The sequence below is a fragment of the Martes martes genome (assembly GCF_963455335.1).
Source record: "Martes martes genome assembly, chromosome: 9".
NCBI classification, from domain to species: domain Eukaryota; kingdom Metazoa; phylum Chordata; class Mammalia; order Carnivora; family Mustelidae; genus Martes; species Martes martes.
This window is the reverse complement of record NC_137896.1, coordinates 80,751,225-80,769,107: the sequence shown is the minus strand read 5'-3', so window position 1 is coordinate 80,769,107 and position 17,883 is coordinate 80,751,225. Positions and strand designations below refer to the sequence as shown.

The window sequence follows — 17,883 nt, the reverse complement described above, 5'->3', positions numbered from 1 at the left end:
AGTTATTTGGTAATAAAGTCATTAAATAGTATTTCTAAATTACACATTTTTAGCATTTATTAGATATAAATCTATAAAGAAAGAAATCATTCTTCATAAACTTATAGCTATATTTAAATCATTTGCGTGAAGATTTGAATGCTTTTCTACTATAAATGAATATTATCATAAAAGCATTATGGATAAATTAAGAGACAAGATCGAGAATAGAATAGACAGTACCTTGTGCAATGATTCAGAAACAATTTGAACAGTACATCTTGGAAGATGACACCTGGGAAACCTATTCAAAACTAAATACATGGAAAGAGGAAGTCTTATACTATTTTTTAATACACTTAGTAAAATGTTTTAGGTTACAATTAATTAATGGAGGTTTTTTTTTTTAAGATTTTATTTATTTATTTGAGAGAGAAAAAGAGAGCAGAAGAGCAGGGTGAGGGGCAGAGGGAGAAGCAGACTCCCTGCTGAGCCGGGAGCCCAATGAGGGCTCTGGCATCATAACCTGAGCTGAAGGCAGACACTGAACAAACTGAGCCACCCAGGTGCCCCAATGGAGGTTTTTTTTAAATGTTAAAATTTTCTATTTTATACTTTTTTCTTTTCTAAATCCAAGTGAGAAAACTGGCTAAGTAGTTTTGAAGTTTATGTACTTGAAAAAGCATACCACTAACTGGATATGCATGTTAGAGGTTTAGCTTTAAATTTTGCTATTGCCAGTGTACCTTTTAGAGAAATTCCTGTCTAGCCCTGAAAGTCAAAGAATATCCTTACTACTCTATAATTAACATTTTATCGGGCAGCTTTTATTAAGTGAGGTATTACAACATTATTACAATTGAAAAATTCCAAAATTCCATAGTTTTGGCTTAATCCTTCAATATCTGTCCTTTTCCCTATATACCTTTGTGTTTGATTTGGGGCCTCCCCAAGAAAATACTTACTATGATCGCCAGTTTTAATAATAATAGTTTACATCTATTGAAGATGTTCTGTGTACTACGTAAGCCATTTAGAAGAATACAACAAAGAAAAAAAGATTGAGAAATGACCCCGGGGAGGGGAGGCACATTGCTAAGTGCCTTCAAATTGCTAAAGCATTATACTTGGCTACATTATTTAAGTACAATCAGCTGAGAGATACTTTTTTTTTTTTTAAGATTTCATTTATTTATTTGACAGAGAGAGAGAGAGAGAGAGAGCGCGTGCATGAATGTGCGCACACGCACATAAGCAGGGTGAGTGGCAGCCGGAGGGAGAGGGAGAAGCAGACTCCCTACTGAGCAAGGAGCCTGACTTGGGGCTTGATCCCAGGACCCTGGGATCATGTCCTGAGCTGAAGGCAGATGCTCAACCGACTGAGCCACCCAGGTTCCTCTGAGAGAATTTTCTATGTTAGCATCTTCATTATCCTCAAAAATTCTTCTCTAAATAATTTTGCAATAAACATAAATGAATGAACAAGGATTTCCTGAGTGCTAAGTAAGTGTTTAGAACACTTCCTTGTATTACTCTGCCAGAGAGAGTTTACAATCAGTTTTTAGAGTACAGTACTTTATTGCTGCCAACCAGCCTCTACTGATTATTACTGACCATAATTAACCTAGAGTGAAACCATAAAATTCGACATTCATTCTGCACACTGTATCTATAATTTGCAAAACACTGCAAGATATTGAGGAGATACCAAATTGTAAAGACACTTAATTCTATTTTAAAGGTATACATTCAAAAGACTACAAAACTATGTAGGACAGGTAAGTGTTTGGGGCTAAAAGTAAGTTACAGAGTAAATGCAAAAGATGAAAGATTACTTTTTGCCAACAATACCAGGAATTGTTCTTTGGAAGCATTAACCTTCAAAGTATACTTGAAAGGAAATAAAGGGAGGTAAGTCTTGAAAGGCAAAAGTCCAGAGGACCCTGAAGGGCAGAATGGGAAGTTTAAATTCTACTTAATGGGAATGGAGAGATACTGGTGCTCTAACATGATCAGCACTGTGTTCTTTAAGAGTAGCCTATATAAGCAATTTTCTATCTAAATGTCTTATTGTAATGAGTTGTAAAATATGTATAAAATAATTAGTAGTAATACATGCATTGAAGTTTATAACTTTTATAAATTACAGTCACTTCAATATTATTCCTAAAGTATCACTCTTGCTTACATTCTGATATGCTTTCTTATGTGAAAGAAAAAGTGGTCAAGGGATTGCCCACAGGTGTGTACTATGCATGTGAGATCATCCTTCATGGGAGCAAGACTGCTAACTTAGATGTCAGACTGGAGAACTGAAAGGCTGGAGGCAGGAAATCAAGGTTGTAGACTGTGATAACCTCCAGGCAAGCAGTACAGAGAGCTTAACCTAGCATATAAGAATTGGGAATGGGTATGATGTGATCTGAAAACCTACTGGCTGGATGGTTGGTGGTTGGGGAGGGATAGCGAGGAGGAGAAGGGTGAAGCAGACATCAAAACTGACCCTCCTGTCTGAGTGACTAGAAGGATGGCATCGCAATGAAGAGAAAGAGCTCAGTCTGGAAATGTGGTCAGATATGGGTAGTTTCAGGTTTCACGGATATGTAGAAAATTGTCCTTCCTTTCATTATTCACATATACAATGCTTGTTTCCTGTGTGATGTTAAATGGGTGCCATTCATTTTATTTCCAGCAAAATGAACTCTATTTACATTACCACTCACCAGCAATGCTGGGTGAGTTAACTCAGTGTTTATATATGTATGGCTAACCTTAGATAAAAGGATTACTATTGGGGAGGGCAAGAGTAAAAATTGATCTCCTATACAGCTCAAGTCTTCTTGAGAATGGATTTCTACTTTCTTTCCATTCACTGGCTTCAGTTTTTAGGACATACCCTTGAATTCTTTCCAACATTAATGTTACATATTCTTAACACCTATGGAAATAGTCTAAAAGCATTCTAGCAGAACTAAAGTGTGTGCATGTGCATGTGTGTGTGTATGAGATAGCACGTATATGTCTATGACATCTATTTATCTACCTATCTTTATGGCTAACAACTGAAAACTTAGTAGATGAGCATGGCAGAAAGTAAACTAGAGACCCAACAGAAGTTGTTTACAAATATGGCGTATATAATGTATGCAAAAAAAGGTAAAAGGAGATTCGATATGCACTGGAATGAGACAGTGCATTTCAGCTGACACTGAGCAGCACTATAAGCAAAATGGGAATCCCAGTGGTATGATTAATAGCAATAAGGCCAGTGTTACAACACTTCTCATTTACAAATAAGTTGAATGAAAAAAAAAAAAGGAAATCTGGTGACAGTAAAAAAAGCACTTTTACATAAAGACACTGAGGTGATTATAAAGATATATTCAGAAAATATATTCGGAAAAAATTTTCTCATTTGTATCATGATTTTTAAATTCTTACTTAAGGTACCTATACCATTAATGATTTTTAAAGTTACAGAAATCAAACATAAGACAGAAAACACAAGTATAGTTATTAACAGAAGCTGAAAATAAAAATTACTGAAGGCCTATAAGATTTCATTTTGGTTTAACAAATTTATTTTTATTTTTATTTATTTATTTTTTTTGGTTTAACAAATTTAGATAAGTCTATTTGCCATAACTAAAATAAAGACAACACAGGCATATAAACATTTTCATGGATGAAATTTAAAAAAATTTCCTTTATACACTTGAAATGTAAAAACAAAGAACACGAGTTTATCTAAGTCAAAGAGTAGCAACAATGTCCATTAAAAAGTTAAGAGACCCTAAGCTAACTCAAACCAAAGTGATAAACTATAGAATAAATAAATAAATAAAATACATATCATATTTAATAAATCATATATTATATAGTAAATATATGATATAATATAATCTTAAAACAGGATAGATGCCTCCTTCCAAGTGGCCATGGACCATTAACAAAAGTTTAAAATTTATTTGGTCATAATAAAAGCTTATTAATTCTCAAATTTACTAAGTTTCCTTTCCTCACTGAGACAGGTTGCTAGGTGCCTCGTTAGCGCAGTAGGTAGCGCGTCAGTCTCACTGAGACAGGTTGCTGCTTAAGAACAGAAAAAAGCAAGCTTTTTAAGTAGGTTTGGGCAATGAGTCTGAGTAATGATCATGTTCAACACATTCCCCAGGCTGTGTTTCCTCGATATTATTTCAGCTCTTGACTACCCTCTCCTTTGTCCCTGTGGACCACTGCTTCCAGAATCTTCCTATCCTCATTCTCCATCTAGCCTGGTCCCTACTCATTTCTCTCTTCTCCTTTCACACTATTCCTTATTCAGACTGGATGATTCCCACTAGACAACAGAAGAGTAGATACTAATTTGTTAATTTTTCCCCCTGACTTATCAACCTCATAAGGTCATTTTCCCTTAGGAATTAGACTCTTGTGAACCAAAGTAAATTTCTAATTTGCTATGCAAGGGCTGGCAAACTATAGCATGGGGGAAAAATCTAGTACACCACAGTTTTGGGGTAAATAACCAGCAGGCCCATTCATTTACATAATGTTCAAGGCTACTTTCAGGCTACAAGGCCAGTAACGAGTAGTTTAGATAGAGACCACAGAGCCTTCAAAGGCTAAAATATCTACTTCAGCCCTTTTTCTCAGGAAGTTTGCTAAATCCTGGCCTAGCACAGTGACTCTCATGGCTCATTAGATAAATGCATACGTATAATAGTTGAATGTCAGGCAGGAATTTGTCCTAACGGTCTCTTCCCCTACTCCCAACCTCAACAGCTTCAGCTTAGACCTTGAGGCCACAGCAGACCTAGTCTGATCTCTATACCTTTATTGAGGTCAGGGAATACGCCTACTCCACTTGTTGTAGGTCAACCTTAGCTCTGATTAAGAGCCTTCCATCTGATATGTTGCTGCTTTCAATATCCAAAATATAGTGTGCCCCATAGGGGAAATGGACCCTGGTCACACTGATCTTCTTAGGGAACAGAGTCTAGACTCTTCAGGTTTCCATTAGCTTTCTATTGAACCCCGTCCCATCTTCATTTCACCTGGCTTCCCCTGTTCAGTCTATACTTCTTTGCTACCTCTGCAAATCCAATCCTCGTTTGTTTTTATTTACTTTGTTGACTACTGAATGATGCCAAAATCAGGTCTTCATGTTCCCTAGTTACCAAGTAGGGAAGATACCCATTCTTTGGGTTGTCACACTGATGAAGTCTCTTTACCTAGTCTAGTGTGGGCTTAGTCTTAGCTGGGGTTGGATTATAGTGATAAAACCAATTATACAGATGACCCTTCCTATCTATGACTCTTCACAGATGAAGAAGCTTGGCTTTGATTATTAGAAGGCATACACCTGATTGATGGGGGCACATGGTTTATCCATAAAAATAAAATAGATAAAGAAGATAAAAAAATAGATATAAGAAAGAAAAGATGAAGATCAGTGTGCCTGAGTCTTCCAAAAAGCAGATCAAGTGGCACCTTAGACTAGGAGGAGAAAGGAAAAATGAGAAGGTAGAAAGGAAGAGGCAGCTGGAAGATCTCATGAAAAGAAGAACAGATCAGGAGGGAGCACATGGGCAAGAAAGTTAGCAGCAAAAGACCAGTCAGCACCAGTGCTGGAGAAGACTTTAGAGTGAGCTCCATTCATGGTCTTTGATAAAGCCTTAATTGTCATCCAGTGCCATCTGCCTGAACACTGAGACTTCATTTTAACATTAACCAAACTATCTAAAAATAGTAATAGCCAAGAGTAATTAATTAAAACTTTTAATTCTTAGCCTTCCCAGGGTTTATAGCTTACTTAAGATAGCATTATTATTTGCTCACCACTGAAAAAAATATTAAAAGAGACACTGGATGCCTCTCTATCCTGTTATTATGATGAGTTTATGAGTTTCTCCTATGAGTTTATGATGCCACAGGAAGGGAGCATTAGTAGCTTTAGAATACTTTATATGGAGGGTCAAGAATATGAGTTTTTTTTTCTATATTCTGAGATATAAGAAGGCAAAGATTTTTATGACTTACTTAGAATACCTGGAACCTTTATGATGCCAAAGGAACATCTTGTTATTAATAGTAAATGAAAGCAAATTATCATAGCATTATATAAATGTAGCTATGAATAGTTACTGATGTTACTATAAAACTGTGGTAGACAGTATAGAAAACTGCAATAAAAATTCTGAATGATAGGAGTTGAAAAGTAAGATGAAGGATTTAAGAAAATAAACATTCTGAGAAGACCAGAGGGACAGATACACAGCTGTTTAGGAAAGCAGTTTTCAAATTTATGGGATGGAAAGTTATATGCTATAGGCATTAACTGGAATTCTCTATAATAGGAAGTTTTTAATATAAGGAATCAATTAGAAGTAGCAGCAGTAAGTTTCAGTTTCCTTTGAAGAAACTTATCATCGACCTTGAAATAGCTTACCTCTGTTTCAGTTCTCTAAGGTCTTATTCGAGTCCACACTTGCCTACTCTTCAGAGTGATCTTAGCATTCTAAGATTAACTCAGGACAAGTACCTGGCATGTTTTGGTAGATAAATAGGTTATACACCTTTGAAATTAAAAAAAAAAAAAAAAGAAAAAAGAAAAGAAACCACCAAAAACACAAAAACTCAGAGGTCTCTTGAGTATACTCCTCTTAAACAAAAATGTAAAAAGTTCCAAGTCAAAGATGCCCGAATTGAGCATTAAGAAGCAAAATCAAAATTCTCCTTAATTGTATCTATAGTCCTATCCTAATATCAAGCTGAGAATAATTTTTGCAGATACTGAAGAAGACCTTCTTAGAATAAGGAGACTAAGAAGAAATGGATGTGAGGCTTACCCAAAATCCTTACACATCAGGCTAAGAGGCCAGATCATTGTTAAAGGTACTTTCTAAAGATCTGAGTCCAAACAAAAATCTTTCATGCCAAAGCTCACCACTAACAAGTCTTGTGACCTTGATGTTGAGAACCTGATTGCATTTTACTCACAATTAATGAGGCATCATGGGGAATCATAAACCAAAGTTTGTATGAGTTTTTTCCTAAATCATATTCTAAGAAAGTACTTCTAAGAAAGTTAAGAATTAAACCAAAAAGTTGATTTGGAAAACAGCAACAGTTATCTTCTGATTTACTAAGCTTCCTGTAGGTTTTTTGCAACATATCAATAGGTTAGAAACTTATGTATTTGATGCAACATTTTGAAGTAAGAATAAAATGTCCCAAAGGTTCACTGCAGATTTCTGAGTTGTCTGTAGAATATGATACAAGATTCTTTAACTCACCTCCAGATGCCTTTGACCTTTCTTTCAACTTTTCTGCAGCCATTTCACCATAGCTGGGAAGTTCTGACATCTTCACTCCAGATCGAGCTTCTGCTATTAGCTGACGAGCTCTCTCTCTCAGCTGCCGACGTCGCTCTTCATCTTGCTGCTAAGATATATTGAACAGTTGCCAACTCAGTAATTGACAGAAATGCAATTTCATTTTCAATCTGATCATCATGATAGTAACTGGTTTACAGCATGGTGCTTGGCCCACATTATAAATAGGATGCTCTATATCAGTTGGATGTCACACCATTTTTAAAAGACATCCTAGAATCAGATTTTTAAAAAATATTTACAAATTACTGTATTAAAATATTTGCTAAAAATTCAAACTAGCCTTTAAAGAATGCTTGGCAATATATATTACTGAGAAAATAGTAGTGACTATTATTAATAAAATAATCAGGCTTACAGAAAAAAGTCATAATACTAAAAACAGAATTTCAATTAATACCTTATTTTTTGAAAATAGACTTTAACTTGCTATTTTCTAATAAAGGTATAGAGAGAGCACTGGCTAACAGACATCTTCAATATTACTAAATGCTGCTACAGTATATTGATCATATATAAGAAATAGTATTTTGAGGGGGCTGGAGTAGAATGGAGATAGTATATTAGTTATACAAATTATAGTTGTTGGTAGTTTTTATTTTTATTGTATTTTTTAAAATTTATTTGTTTATTATTATTGGTTTTTTTTATAAACATATAATGTATTTTTATCCCCAGGGGTACAGGTCTGTGAATCACCAGGTTTACACACTTCACAGCACTCACCATAGCACATACCCTCCCCAGTTGTTGGTAGTTTTTAAATCAGAAATGGGTAACTGATGTACTATCCCCATTCCTACTCCCTCTCCCCCCAAATGCACATTAAGAAGAAAAAATAAGGGGTGCCTGGGTGGCTCAGTCCGTTAACCATCTGCCTTCAGCTCAGGTCATGACCTCAGGGTCTTGGGATCAAGCCCTTACACTGGGTTTCCTGCTCAGCAAGCAGTCTGCTTCTCCCTCCCCTTCTGCCCCTTCCCCCACCACTTGTGCATGCGCCCCCCACAATAAATAAAATCTTAAAGCAAAAGAAGAAATAAAATCTAATGTGGTATTTTAATACTTAAAATAACTAAAACCTAAAGATAATTAAATAACTGAAGTTTCTGCTTACTTAAAAAAAGATTATAATGAATAGTAATAACGTGAAAGTGCTTTGTAAATTGGAAAATACATAAAATACGGCATCATTATAGCAAAGAAACTTGAAATAATGTGGCCCCAACATACCTTTGGCAGTGTTATCCTCCCTTAACCTCTCCCATCCTCCATAAAAGTTCACATCTATTTCACACAGAATTGCTTGTATGGTATAATTTCATGCCCAGAGATTTGCATATGTCATTTCCTCTTCCTGGAATGTCCTCCCATTTTATTTAACTTCTAACTCATTCTTCAAGATTCATTTTAAAGCCACTAAATTTCTCCTGACTATTCTTCCCTCCTCCCCACTGGTGGAATAAAGCTCTTCATCTGTGTAACTACAGTATTGTAGGTGTATGTGTGTGTGTTATTACTTTTAAAAACTGTCAAATTACCTTTAACTCTGTACAAATGCCTCCTTATCAATAGAACTAAGCTACCTGAAGGAAGGAGCAACATCTAATTTATCTTTGTATCTCTGGTCCTTAGGACATAGCTTGTACTTGGTACTTGCTACAGAAATTTCAAACACGAAAATTTGTAACTTATACTCTCAAATGTTTATAATATAGAGCAAGATAATAGGTCACAATAAGGAAGTCTGATCAAACTGCACCATAAGTTCAGAAGAAAGAACTTTTCTGGGGCACATGGGTGGCTCAGTCAGTTAAGCGTCTGCCTTAGGCTCAGGTCATTATACCAGGGTCTGGGATTGAGTCCCACATCAGGCTCAGGGAGCCTGCTTCTCCCTCTCCCTCTGCCTGCTGCTCCCCCTGCTTATGCTCTCTCTCTGTCAAATAAATAAATAAAATCTAAAAAAAAAAAAAAAAAAGAACATTTCTGTCTGAGGTAAAAACAGAAGGCATCACAGCATCATGGTTTCTGAGTCGAGCCTGCAGAATGAGCAGGATTTAGAAGGCATAGAGATGGTAGTCAGAAGTTAGGTGGGTCACTGTTAGAGAAACTAGGAGGTGGGAACAAGAAGAGACACAGAGGCAAGAGAGTACAATGGAGAAAAAGTACATAGTCTAGTTTTCCTGAGCACAGAGCAAAAATAATAAGAGAAAGACAAGGCAAGAAAAATAAAGCTGGGCAGTTAAGACTGTAGAAGCCCCATCCAACAAGGGTGATTGATTATAAAGAAAGTAAGGGTCAATTAAAGGTTTGATTTTGTGTGTATGTCCTTTGTGTGTGTGTGTCTAGGAGAATGACCAACCAGAGGTGTTATTTGAGAAAGATGAATATGACAACAGTGTATAAGACAGGATGGCACAGGGAACCTGGAAAGAAACTAAGTAGAAGGCGCTCATAACAGTCCAAGGAAGCTGTAATGAGATCCAGAAGCAGGATGGTGGCAACTGAAATGAAAGAGGTAGGATTGGTACCTATACCAATTCTTGGTAACCAATGAGATGTGGTGGAAAGAAAGAAGCTGATTCAGAAGTTTTGAAGCTGGGCAACTAGTAAAACTGGGGCACTAGCTTTAGGCACTAAAAATAAAGATAAACTAAGAGGAGCTATAGGATGGGAGGGAGAGGAAGTTAGGAGTAAGACAGATTGGGTTTGAGAGGCTGGCTGGACATCCAAGTGAAAATGCTGGGAGGTAGTTGGGAAGTGAAATTCATGTTAGGAATGAAGTCAAACTATGACCATAATCTCAAACTACAGGAATATTTGCAAGTACCTAAAAAGATACAGAGAAAAAGGGGAGCTACTGACTAAAACGTGGAAAACATCTGTATTTAGATGAGAAGAAGAAAAGGATGTAAAGAGGAGAAGAACTAGAATGCTGATATAACATGAGAATCAAAGTACAAGAGACTTTCATGAAAAACGGCTGCAGTAAATGTGAGAGGTTAGTGAGTCTGAACATTATAAAGGATAATCAAGGGGCGCCTGGGTGGCTCAGTTGGTTAAGTGTCTGCTTTTAGCTCAGGTCATGATCCCCGGGTTCTGGGATGCAGCCTCATGCTGGGCTCCCTGCTTTGCAGGGAGGCTACTTCTCCCTCTCACTCTGCTCCTCCTCATCACTTGTGCTCTCTCTCTCTCTCACTCACTCATTCTCAAATAAATTTTAAAAAGGGGGGGAGGCAATACTATTAGGGACAGCAGGGGTAGACACCAGATTGGTGGAGCTCAAATCTAAGCAGTTCTTCCACACATTTTGAGATGACTAGAAATGAGAGCTGTCAAAATTAATGGGAGCAGATTAACAGGGGTATCAAATGGACCCAGATATGCTTGAAGATCCTAGTGGACAAACTGAAACAATTTCAGTATCAAAAAGAACAATGATTGCAGTGAACTGAATCAATGAAATCACACATGAAATCAATGAAAAGTCATTAATTCACTGTGATATTCAAAAAGTTCTTAGATGGGGCACCTGGCTGGCTCAGTCAGTAGAGCATGTAACTCTCGATATTGGGGTCGGGAGTTTGAGCCCCATTTTGGGTAAAGAAAAAATGTAAAAAAAAAAAAAAGAAAATAGGGGCGCTTGGGTGGTTCAGTGGGTTAAGCCTCTGCCTTCAGCTTGGGTCATGGTCTCAGCATCCTGATATTGAGCCCCTCATCGGGCTCTCTGCTCAGCGGGGAGCTTGTTTTCCCATCTCTCTCTGCCTGCCTCTCTGCCTACTTGTGATCTCTGTCAAATAAACAAATAAAATCTTAAAAAAAGAAAGAAAATAGAGTGAGGAAAAGAATAAAGGGGAACTTTTTTTTAAAGTTCTTAGGAGGACGTATAAATTCATTTGAGGCAGTTTTTAAAACAACTCCTCTGAAAACTTATAATTAGAGGAAAAGAATCAAGCAATTATCTTGTCCTTCTAGTAAAAACTGAATTTTAGGGTAACTAAATAGGCCCAGTCAATGAGAGAAAGCTCTATGTTATATAATAATAACAGCTAAAATAATTTTTAAGAGGTAAAATTACAAAAACATAACCTTGTCATTCATAAAAGAATGAATCTGGCACGGATTATTAATAGTTGTTAAAGTTCTTTGATAAATGTCTGATGGGAATCTAGATAATTCACATTATGCTGTGGCAGAGTGTATTTTCCAAAGATGGCCATGACAGTATTTCTCATTCCACATGTTCTCTACAATGTCACCTTGCCACTCCCTCATCAAGTGGTAGACTTTATTCTTCTCCCCTTGAATCTCAGCCAGCTCTAGGCACTTATATTATAATCAGTAGAATATCTAAGTGTGGTGGGTGATTTTGAAGGCTAGGTAGGAAAGATCATACCCCATTTGCCCGGATCTCTTAAAATTCTTGCATTTTTTACTCTCTGGGAACCCAGCTGTCATGTGAGCCAAATTAAGCCTTGAGTCTTCCTAGCCCACATACCAGACATGTGAATAAAGAAGCCTTCAGAAGACCTCAGCCTTTACCCATTTTGAGTCAACCCCCAATTGTTCAAGTCTCCCTAGCACAGGCCCCAGACAACGTGCAACAGAGAAAAAGCACTGTGCCCTGTCTGAAGTTCTAACCCACAGAATCTGTGAGCATAAAAACAATTAAAAAAATATATTTATTTATTTATTCAAGAGAGACAGAGAGAGAGAGAGAGAGGCAGGGAGCACAATGTGGAACTTGATCCCAGGACCCTGGGATCATGACCTGAGATAAAGGCAGACATTTAAACAACTGAGCCACTGAGACGCCCCCAAACAATTTTTTTTATACCACTAAGTTTGGGGTAGTTTTTACACAACAATAGTAATTAGAACATATGCTTAAGTGACACCACAGAGATTATTTCTTAATTGCAAGGAGAAAACCTACTTGTAAATGTAGAGAACCAAATGGCAGAGCTAAATCGGGGATTAGGGACCACTAATCTAAATCTAAATCTTGGCATCACTAAAGTCAGGTCAACCATATGTTAAATTTTTTGATGTGAAGGACATAAAGTACACACCACCAATAATATTCTAGCCCAAATGTTTAAAGTGAATCCACTAAATAACTTCCAGTTGATCATATGAGGGATAGAGAAACACGATAATAACACAGCAAGGAAACAACCAAATAAATCCAGAGAGGTATGATATTCAGGATAACTGACCTAGTCATTTTAACAAGAAAGTTATGAAAACAAACACACAACAAAAACCAACTAACCAATCAACATCACCACCAACAAAAGAAAACCTAACTAGATGCAATGTATAACCCTGGGTTAGACAGTGGTTGGGACAAACAAGTTGTAAGGGACACTGCTGAATCAATTACAGAAATCTGAATATAACCATAGTATTAAATGAGAGGAAATACAAGTTGACTGAAAAAAAAAAAACAGTTTATACAGTAATAACCTCATTTTGTCATTTTGGCAAAATAAATACACATATAAATATATATGTGTAGAAAAAGACTTGGAAGGGTATTCACAAAGTTGTTATGATGGAGCTATCTGGGTGTGGAAATGTGATATTTTTGTTATCTTACTTTGGCTTGTCTTCATTTCCTAATTTTCTGTCATAGACATGTATTACTTTTAAAATAAAAGTTATTTTTAAAGAAGAATCTGGGGAGAAGGAAGGAAAAGATGAGGTGGTAGATTTTCTCGGGTTAGTGGTAATTGGGGAAGGAGCAGAAGAGAGATCTTACATGAGGAATATTTTCTTAATATTTAGAGACACAGGCTTACTTGTAACTAGAGAAATAGTATGCATCAGGCAGGGTGAGGCTGAAGGTGGGAGAGTAATATGCATAAATCTGCAGTTCTCTACTAATACTTCTGAACTTGGAAAATATGCTAGGAATAAAAGGATGTACAAGGATATACATGCTCACTAATGGTGATCTTGGTAATGGTTGCTGATGTATCTTAGCTTTATGTGCTAAGTGCTTTATATGCATGATCTCATTTAATTTTCACACTCCAATTTTTACCGATGAGAATATTTAGGTTTAGAGTTTCAAGTTCACAACAAAAACTAGAACTGATGTCAGAACTGGGAGTCCAGCCTAGGTCTGTTTGACTGCAGAGCCCTTGCTCTTAACCACTAAAATATTTGATCCCCAAAATTATCAAATTACACGACCAACTGAGGAAAATTGAGCTTTTACTAAACTTTCATCTTTCAAACTTAAGAAAAGTTAAGAGCACTAATAAAAACCATTATTTGATATGCCTCAGGCAACCAGGTTTAAGTGAATTTCACTGCGTGAATAATAACTTCTTGCAGAGCTGGAATTTGATGATTCAGACTAAGATGAAGTGGTCTTGGGTCATCTTAACTGAGTTAAAAATGAAATAAATGATTCTACCTTTCCAAATATGAAATGGGAACCTAATTTTTTTTCTCACAAGCTACTACCTCCTCTTCGTCTCCCTCCCCCCACCAATAATACTCCCATCTGCAAATGTTTCTGAGAGCTTACCAAGAGTGCAATTTAATGCAGGCAATCATTAATAAAACCAACTCTAAATACTAATTAGGGACACTTTATCAATTTCCATGTAAATTGTTTGTTTGTACCTATTTACCCATCATTGTTCTCTATACAATAGAAAAAAATGCAAATGAACAAATCAGAATGCAGCCCTAATGGGACTTTCTGTTTATAACCATTAGCCCAGAGGTGTGCTGTAATTCAATTCTCAAGTAGCAAGATTTAGCCTCATTAACAGACTGCAAGGGCAGGTTACAACTCATAAAACCCTACAGTAAACAAAGTTTATGGACACAGCACAAAATCTTGAGCCTGATTGACAGAATTCTAGTTCCCTATCAGATTGCCTTGATTTACTTTTCTACTAATGTCCTAACACCACAGAGACAATTTTGCCTGGGCCTAGAGCTCTCCAGTGGGATGGCATATCTGCATTGTTTGTTTTCTTACCCATTAACTTCCCTTAAGACAAAGAACCAACTGAGAAAATAGAAGCTAAGTGTTAAGGTCAAAAGGAAAAGCCTGTAATTATAGCAATTGATTATGCAATAATTTTTAATTGATAGTATTAATTTCCAGATTCATTATAAGTAAAACTATTTCATTTTAATTTTTATATATAAGCTCCATTAAAATAGTTGATTTTTGCAGTAATATTTACAGAATAGCGACAAAATCTATAGGATCTTTTACTCAGAAGAGACATACTGTTCATGTCAAAGGAACAAAATGACCAGAGAGTACAAACGAAGATTATTTTTGTACACCTTCCAGCACAAAATGCTCAAATATGTAGATAATGAGTATTTCTGACAATAATGGTTTGTTAAACCTACCTAAGCAGAAATGTATTATTGCCGTTTTGACTGTTCCGCATTTGAAAGAGACAAAAGTGAATTACTTAGCTATAAATAAATCATCAGTTTACTATGTCTGCTGGAAAAAAAAAAGGAAAATTTTCACTGGGATGCAGAGGTAAGGTAACTTAGAAGACGGATGTCACTAAAAAGAAAAGTGCACTTGAAAAACCCAATACAGTAGGAAATTTATGTATCTTTCATTTACCTGCGTAGTCTAAATAAACTTAAGTAAACTGAAGTAGTCAGGCTTCCTATTTCTATGAATGAGTCTGATGACATTTACCTTTTGCCATACAGTATTATTTGGAATTACACTGTTATATAGGATAATCTAGTTTTTGTACGATGGATGCACTCTTTGGGAGGGTTTAATATAAGCTGTATTTTTGGAAGGCAACCCTCCCCACAATCATCTTTTTACAAACCAGGTTATAACAAATGTTTTGGTAAATAGTAGCTCTGTGCCTATGCATACTGTTTTCACACATGCTGTCTTGTTCAGTATTGAAAATTCTAAGGTAACTACTATCTCTCTGATTTGATAGAAATTGAATCTCACTTAAAAACACCCCCCAAGGTCATACATCTTGTAAATGGTATAGTAAAAATGAAACTCATTGTCTCATTTCAAAGCACTGGTCCTATCTATCACATAACTGGTGTTCAGAGAATGTTTCTGAGGCCCTACTGATATTGTAATTTTTTAAAAACCCTGTTTTTTTACTTACTCTTGGGCTTTACATATCAGGCTAAACTGCTCTATATAGAGGTGAGGAGAGACTAACTTGTTTATATTCATTTAAAACTTAGGTTCCCAATCTTAAATTATAAGCCTTCATAAAAGTGCTGAATGTAGTATATTTAAGCTTTACTTTTCTCTTTACTAATGTTTCCAGGATCAGGCAAAAGTCCTGTTATGGTGCAAAGAGCTTGTGTTTCAATACAACAAACTTAAGTATTTTCAAATATAGAAAATGGATCAGAACTAACCACTTTGGACATAAACTGAAAAAATATTTAGTCCTTTCACAGCATGTCTTCAAGTTACTATTTTCCTTATCGTTCTGAAATGGTCCACAATCTGCCATAGATAGATGCACTAGTAAAACTTGAACAATTTAAGGACAAACTCTTCAAGAATAAGTAATGTAATTCCTTGTTTCCTTTCCATAAAAATGTATTGGTATGCAATTTTTATATTTCACAGTTCACCGACATCTAGGCAAGCTTTCTTCCACTGCTTCAATGGTGCTACTTTTAATTTTATCCTCCTTAGTCGTAGTAATTAAAGTGATCAGCAGTGGCATCCCAGCGGCTTTGACACAGCTACAACCCCCTAGCAGACTTTTGCTTTTAAGGGGAAGGGGAAGAAAAAGACTAGAGTTTCATTTCACAGAGAACAAGAAAATCAAGCTTCTCCAATCCTCAACTTCATTCAATTGTTCTTTCAGCAGCCTTTGGATCTTAAGAATCAAATAAAAATGGCTGCCATGGGGGGTCCTTTTTATACTTGCTGCAAATGTCACTAACTGACATTACTTTAGCCAAAAAATGATGCCATGGATTTCTGAAGGTGAATTAGAACATAAGAAACTGTCAGTGTAGCTGCTGAGATCATTACCCACCCATGGGTGTCTTTCATAACACTAGATATTTTTATTCTGTCGGTTGAAAAATACAGATTGAAAAGTCTATCTAAGAAACATATCTACACATATTTTCATGAAATAAGCTTTAACAAAACTGAAGATACATTATTTCAAATAATGTAGTTTGCATCTTTACCCTTTGTAAATTTGTTTATAGCAAAACAAAGCACCCTATTTCTACCAACAAACCCGTAATTCCATATCATTTACTGCCTTTAATAACATAATATCCTGTGCTTAACTGCGTTACTTTCAGTGTTTCGTACAGTCTTAGTAATTGGACTTTTATTAATTGGGCTAAATACATTTTAACTTATCCAAATTTTCTTTTAAAAGGGGCTTTAAACTTAATACTCCTAGTTTTTCACAAGATTCTGTTCTCATAATGGTCCATGAAATTCCTCAATTTTATAGTAAACTAAGGGAAAGAACTTGACTGCCACCCTTTCATCATTAGACAGGAAACAAGGCTCTGTTATTAGCCATTCAGAAAGGGAAAAAAAAAATTCTGTGCTTGTCCAGAGGCAAGGATTACCAAAGTGCACCTATTCACTTGCTACTGAAGATAGAATGAAAATAAAAAATAAAATTACAAGATCTTTAAAGGTTTGGGTAGACTATATATTTTACTGCCAGCTTGACCAGCTCTTGATGAATAAATAGGATTTAGGGTGAAACATTACAACTGTTTAGCAGACCTTTTCAACCCAACTCAAACTTTTCTTATGCTGGTTTGTAATATAAGCAGACATGCTTATAAATGGCCACACCTGCTCATTTCTCTGGGGATGGCCTGATCTCTGTTTCTCTAACAAAGAAAGAAAGAAAAAAAAAAATCAGCCTTTCTTGTTGCAAAACAGAGTGGAAAGTCAAAATCTTTCTCAAGTTTGCCCCATCTGGCCAGATTAAATCTTTGATCAACCCTGGGGATTACATTTATTTTTGTAGTAACTACTAAATTTTGGATTTGTTTAAAATACATAAGCAAAATATTAAAAAAAGGTGAATTTAAGTTTGAGATCTGGTTTTTAATATATGAGAAGAAAATATAAAAGGACTAATTCAGAAAAAAGACATGCATTTTAAGAATTTAGATTTCATTCATATTCAATTCATGAAACTGAATATACTATACCCAAGTTTTTTATGTGTCTCTTTGTTTCAAGATCCAGCAATTATAACATCTGTTTTGCCCAAGTACTGGTATACCATGCTATACAAATAAGGAATTCTAAATACAAAACAGTATGATCAAGTTAATCTTGCTAAATGAGCCCTTCCTTAAGTATCTGGAAGCAATCTGGGATAGAATTTTTTATATTCTACATCAGTAATCATTTTCTTTCATTCATTCAACTAATATATATGAATTTCTAGTAAGCACTATACTTTTAAAAAAATAATTACTTTCGGATTATAAAAGTAATTATTTTGTGTTTTTGAAAACTTCC

The 17,883-nt window shown here is 35.7% G+C and overlaps 1 protein-coding gene across 4 annotated transcripts in view; it reads right to left on the bottom strand.

Annotated features, from left to right (window-relative positions):
• The window catches only part of EHBP1 (EH domain binding protein 1), a 339,190-nt gene that overhangs the window by 53,162 nt on the left and 268,145 nt on the right, over window positions 1-17,883 (bottom strand). For 2 of the 4 annotated variants that reach the window (XM_080813773.1, XM_080813772.1), the window contains exon 15: window positions 7,275-7,422. In XM_080813773.1, coding sequence (XP_080669899.1) covers window positions 7,275-7,422 — 148 coding nt within the window. The remainder of the gene's footprint in view (window positions 1-7,274; window positions 7,423-17,883) is intronic. The other 2 variants (XM_080813775.1, XM_080813774.1) reach the window with 1 other exon arrangement.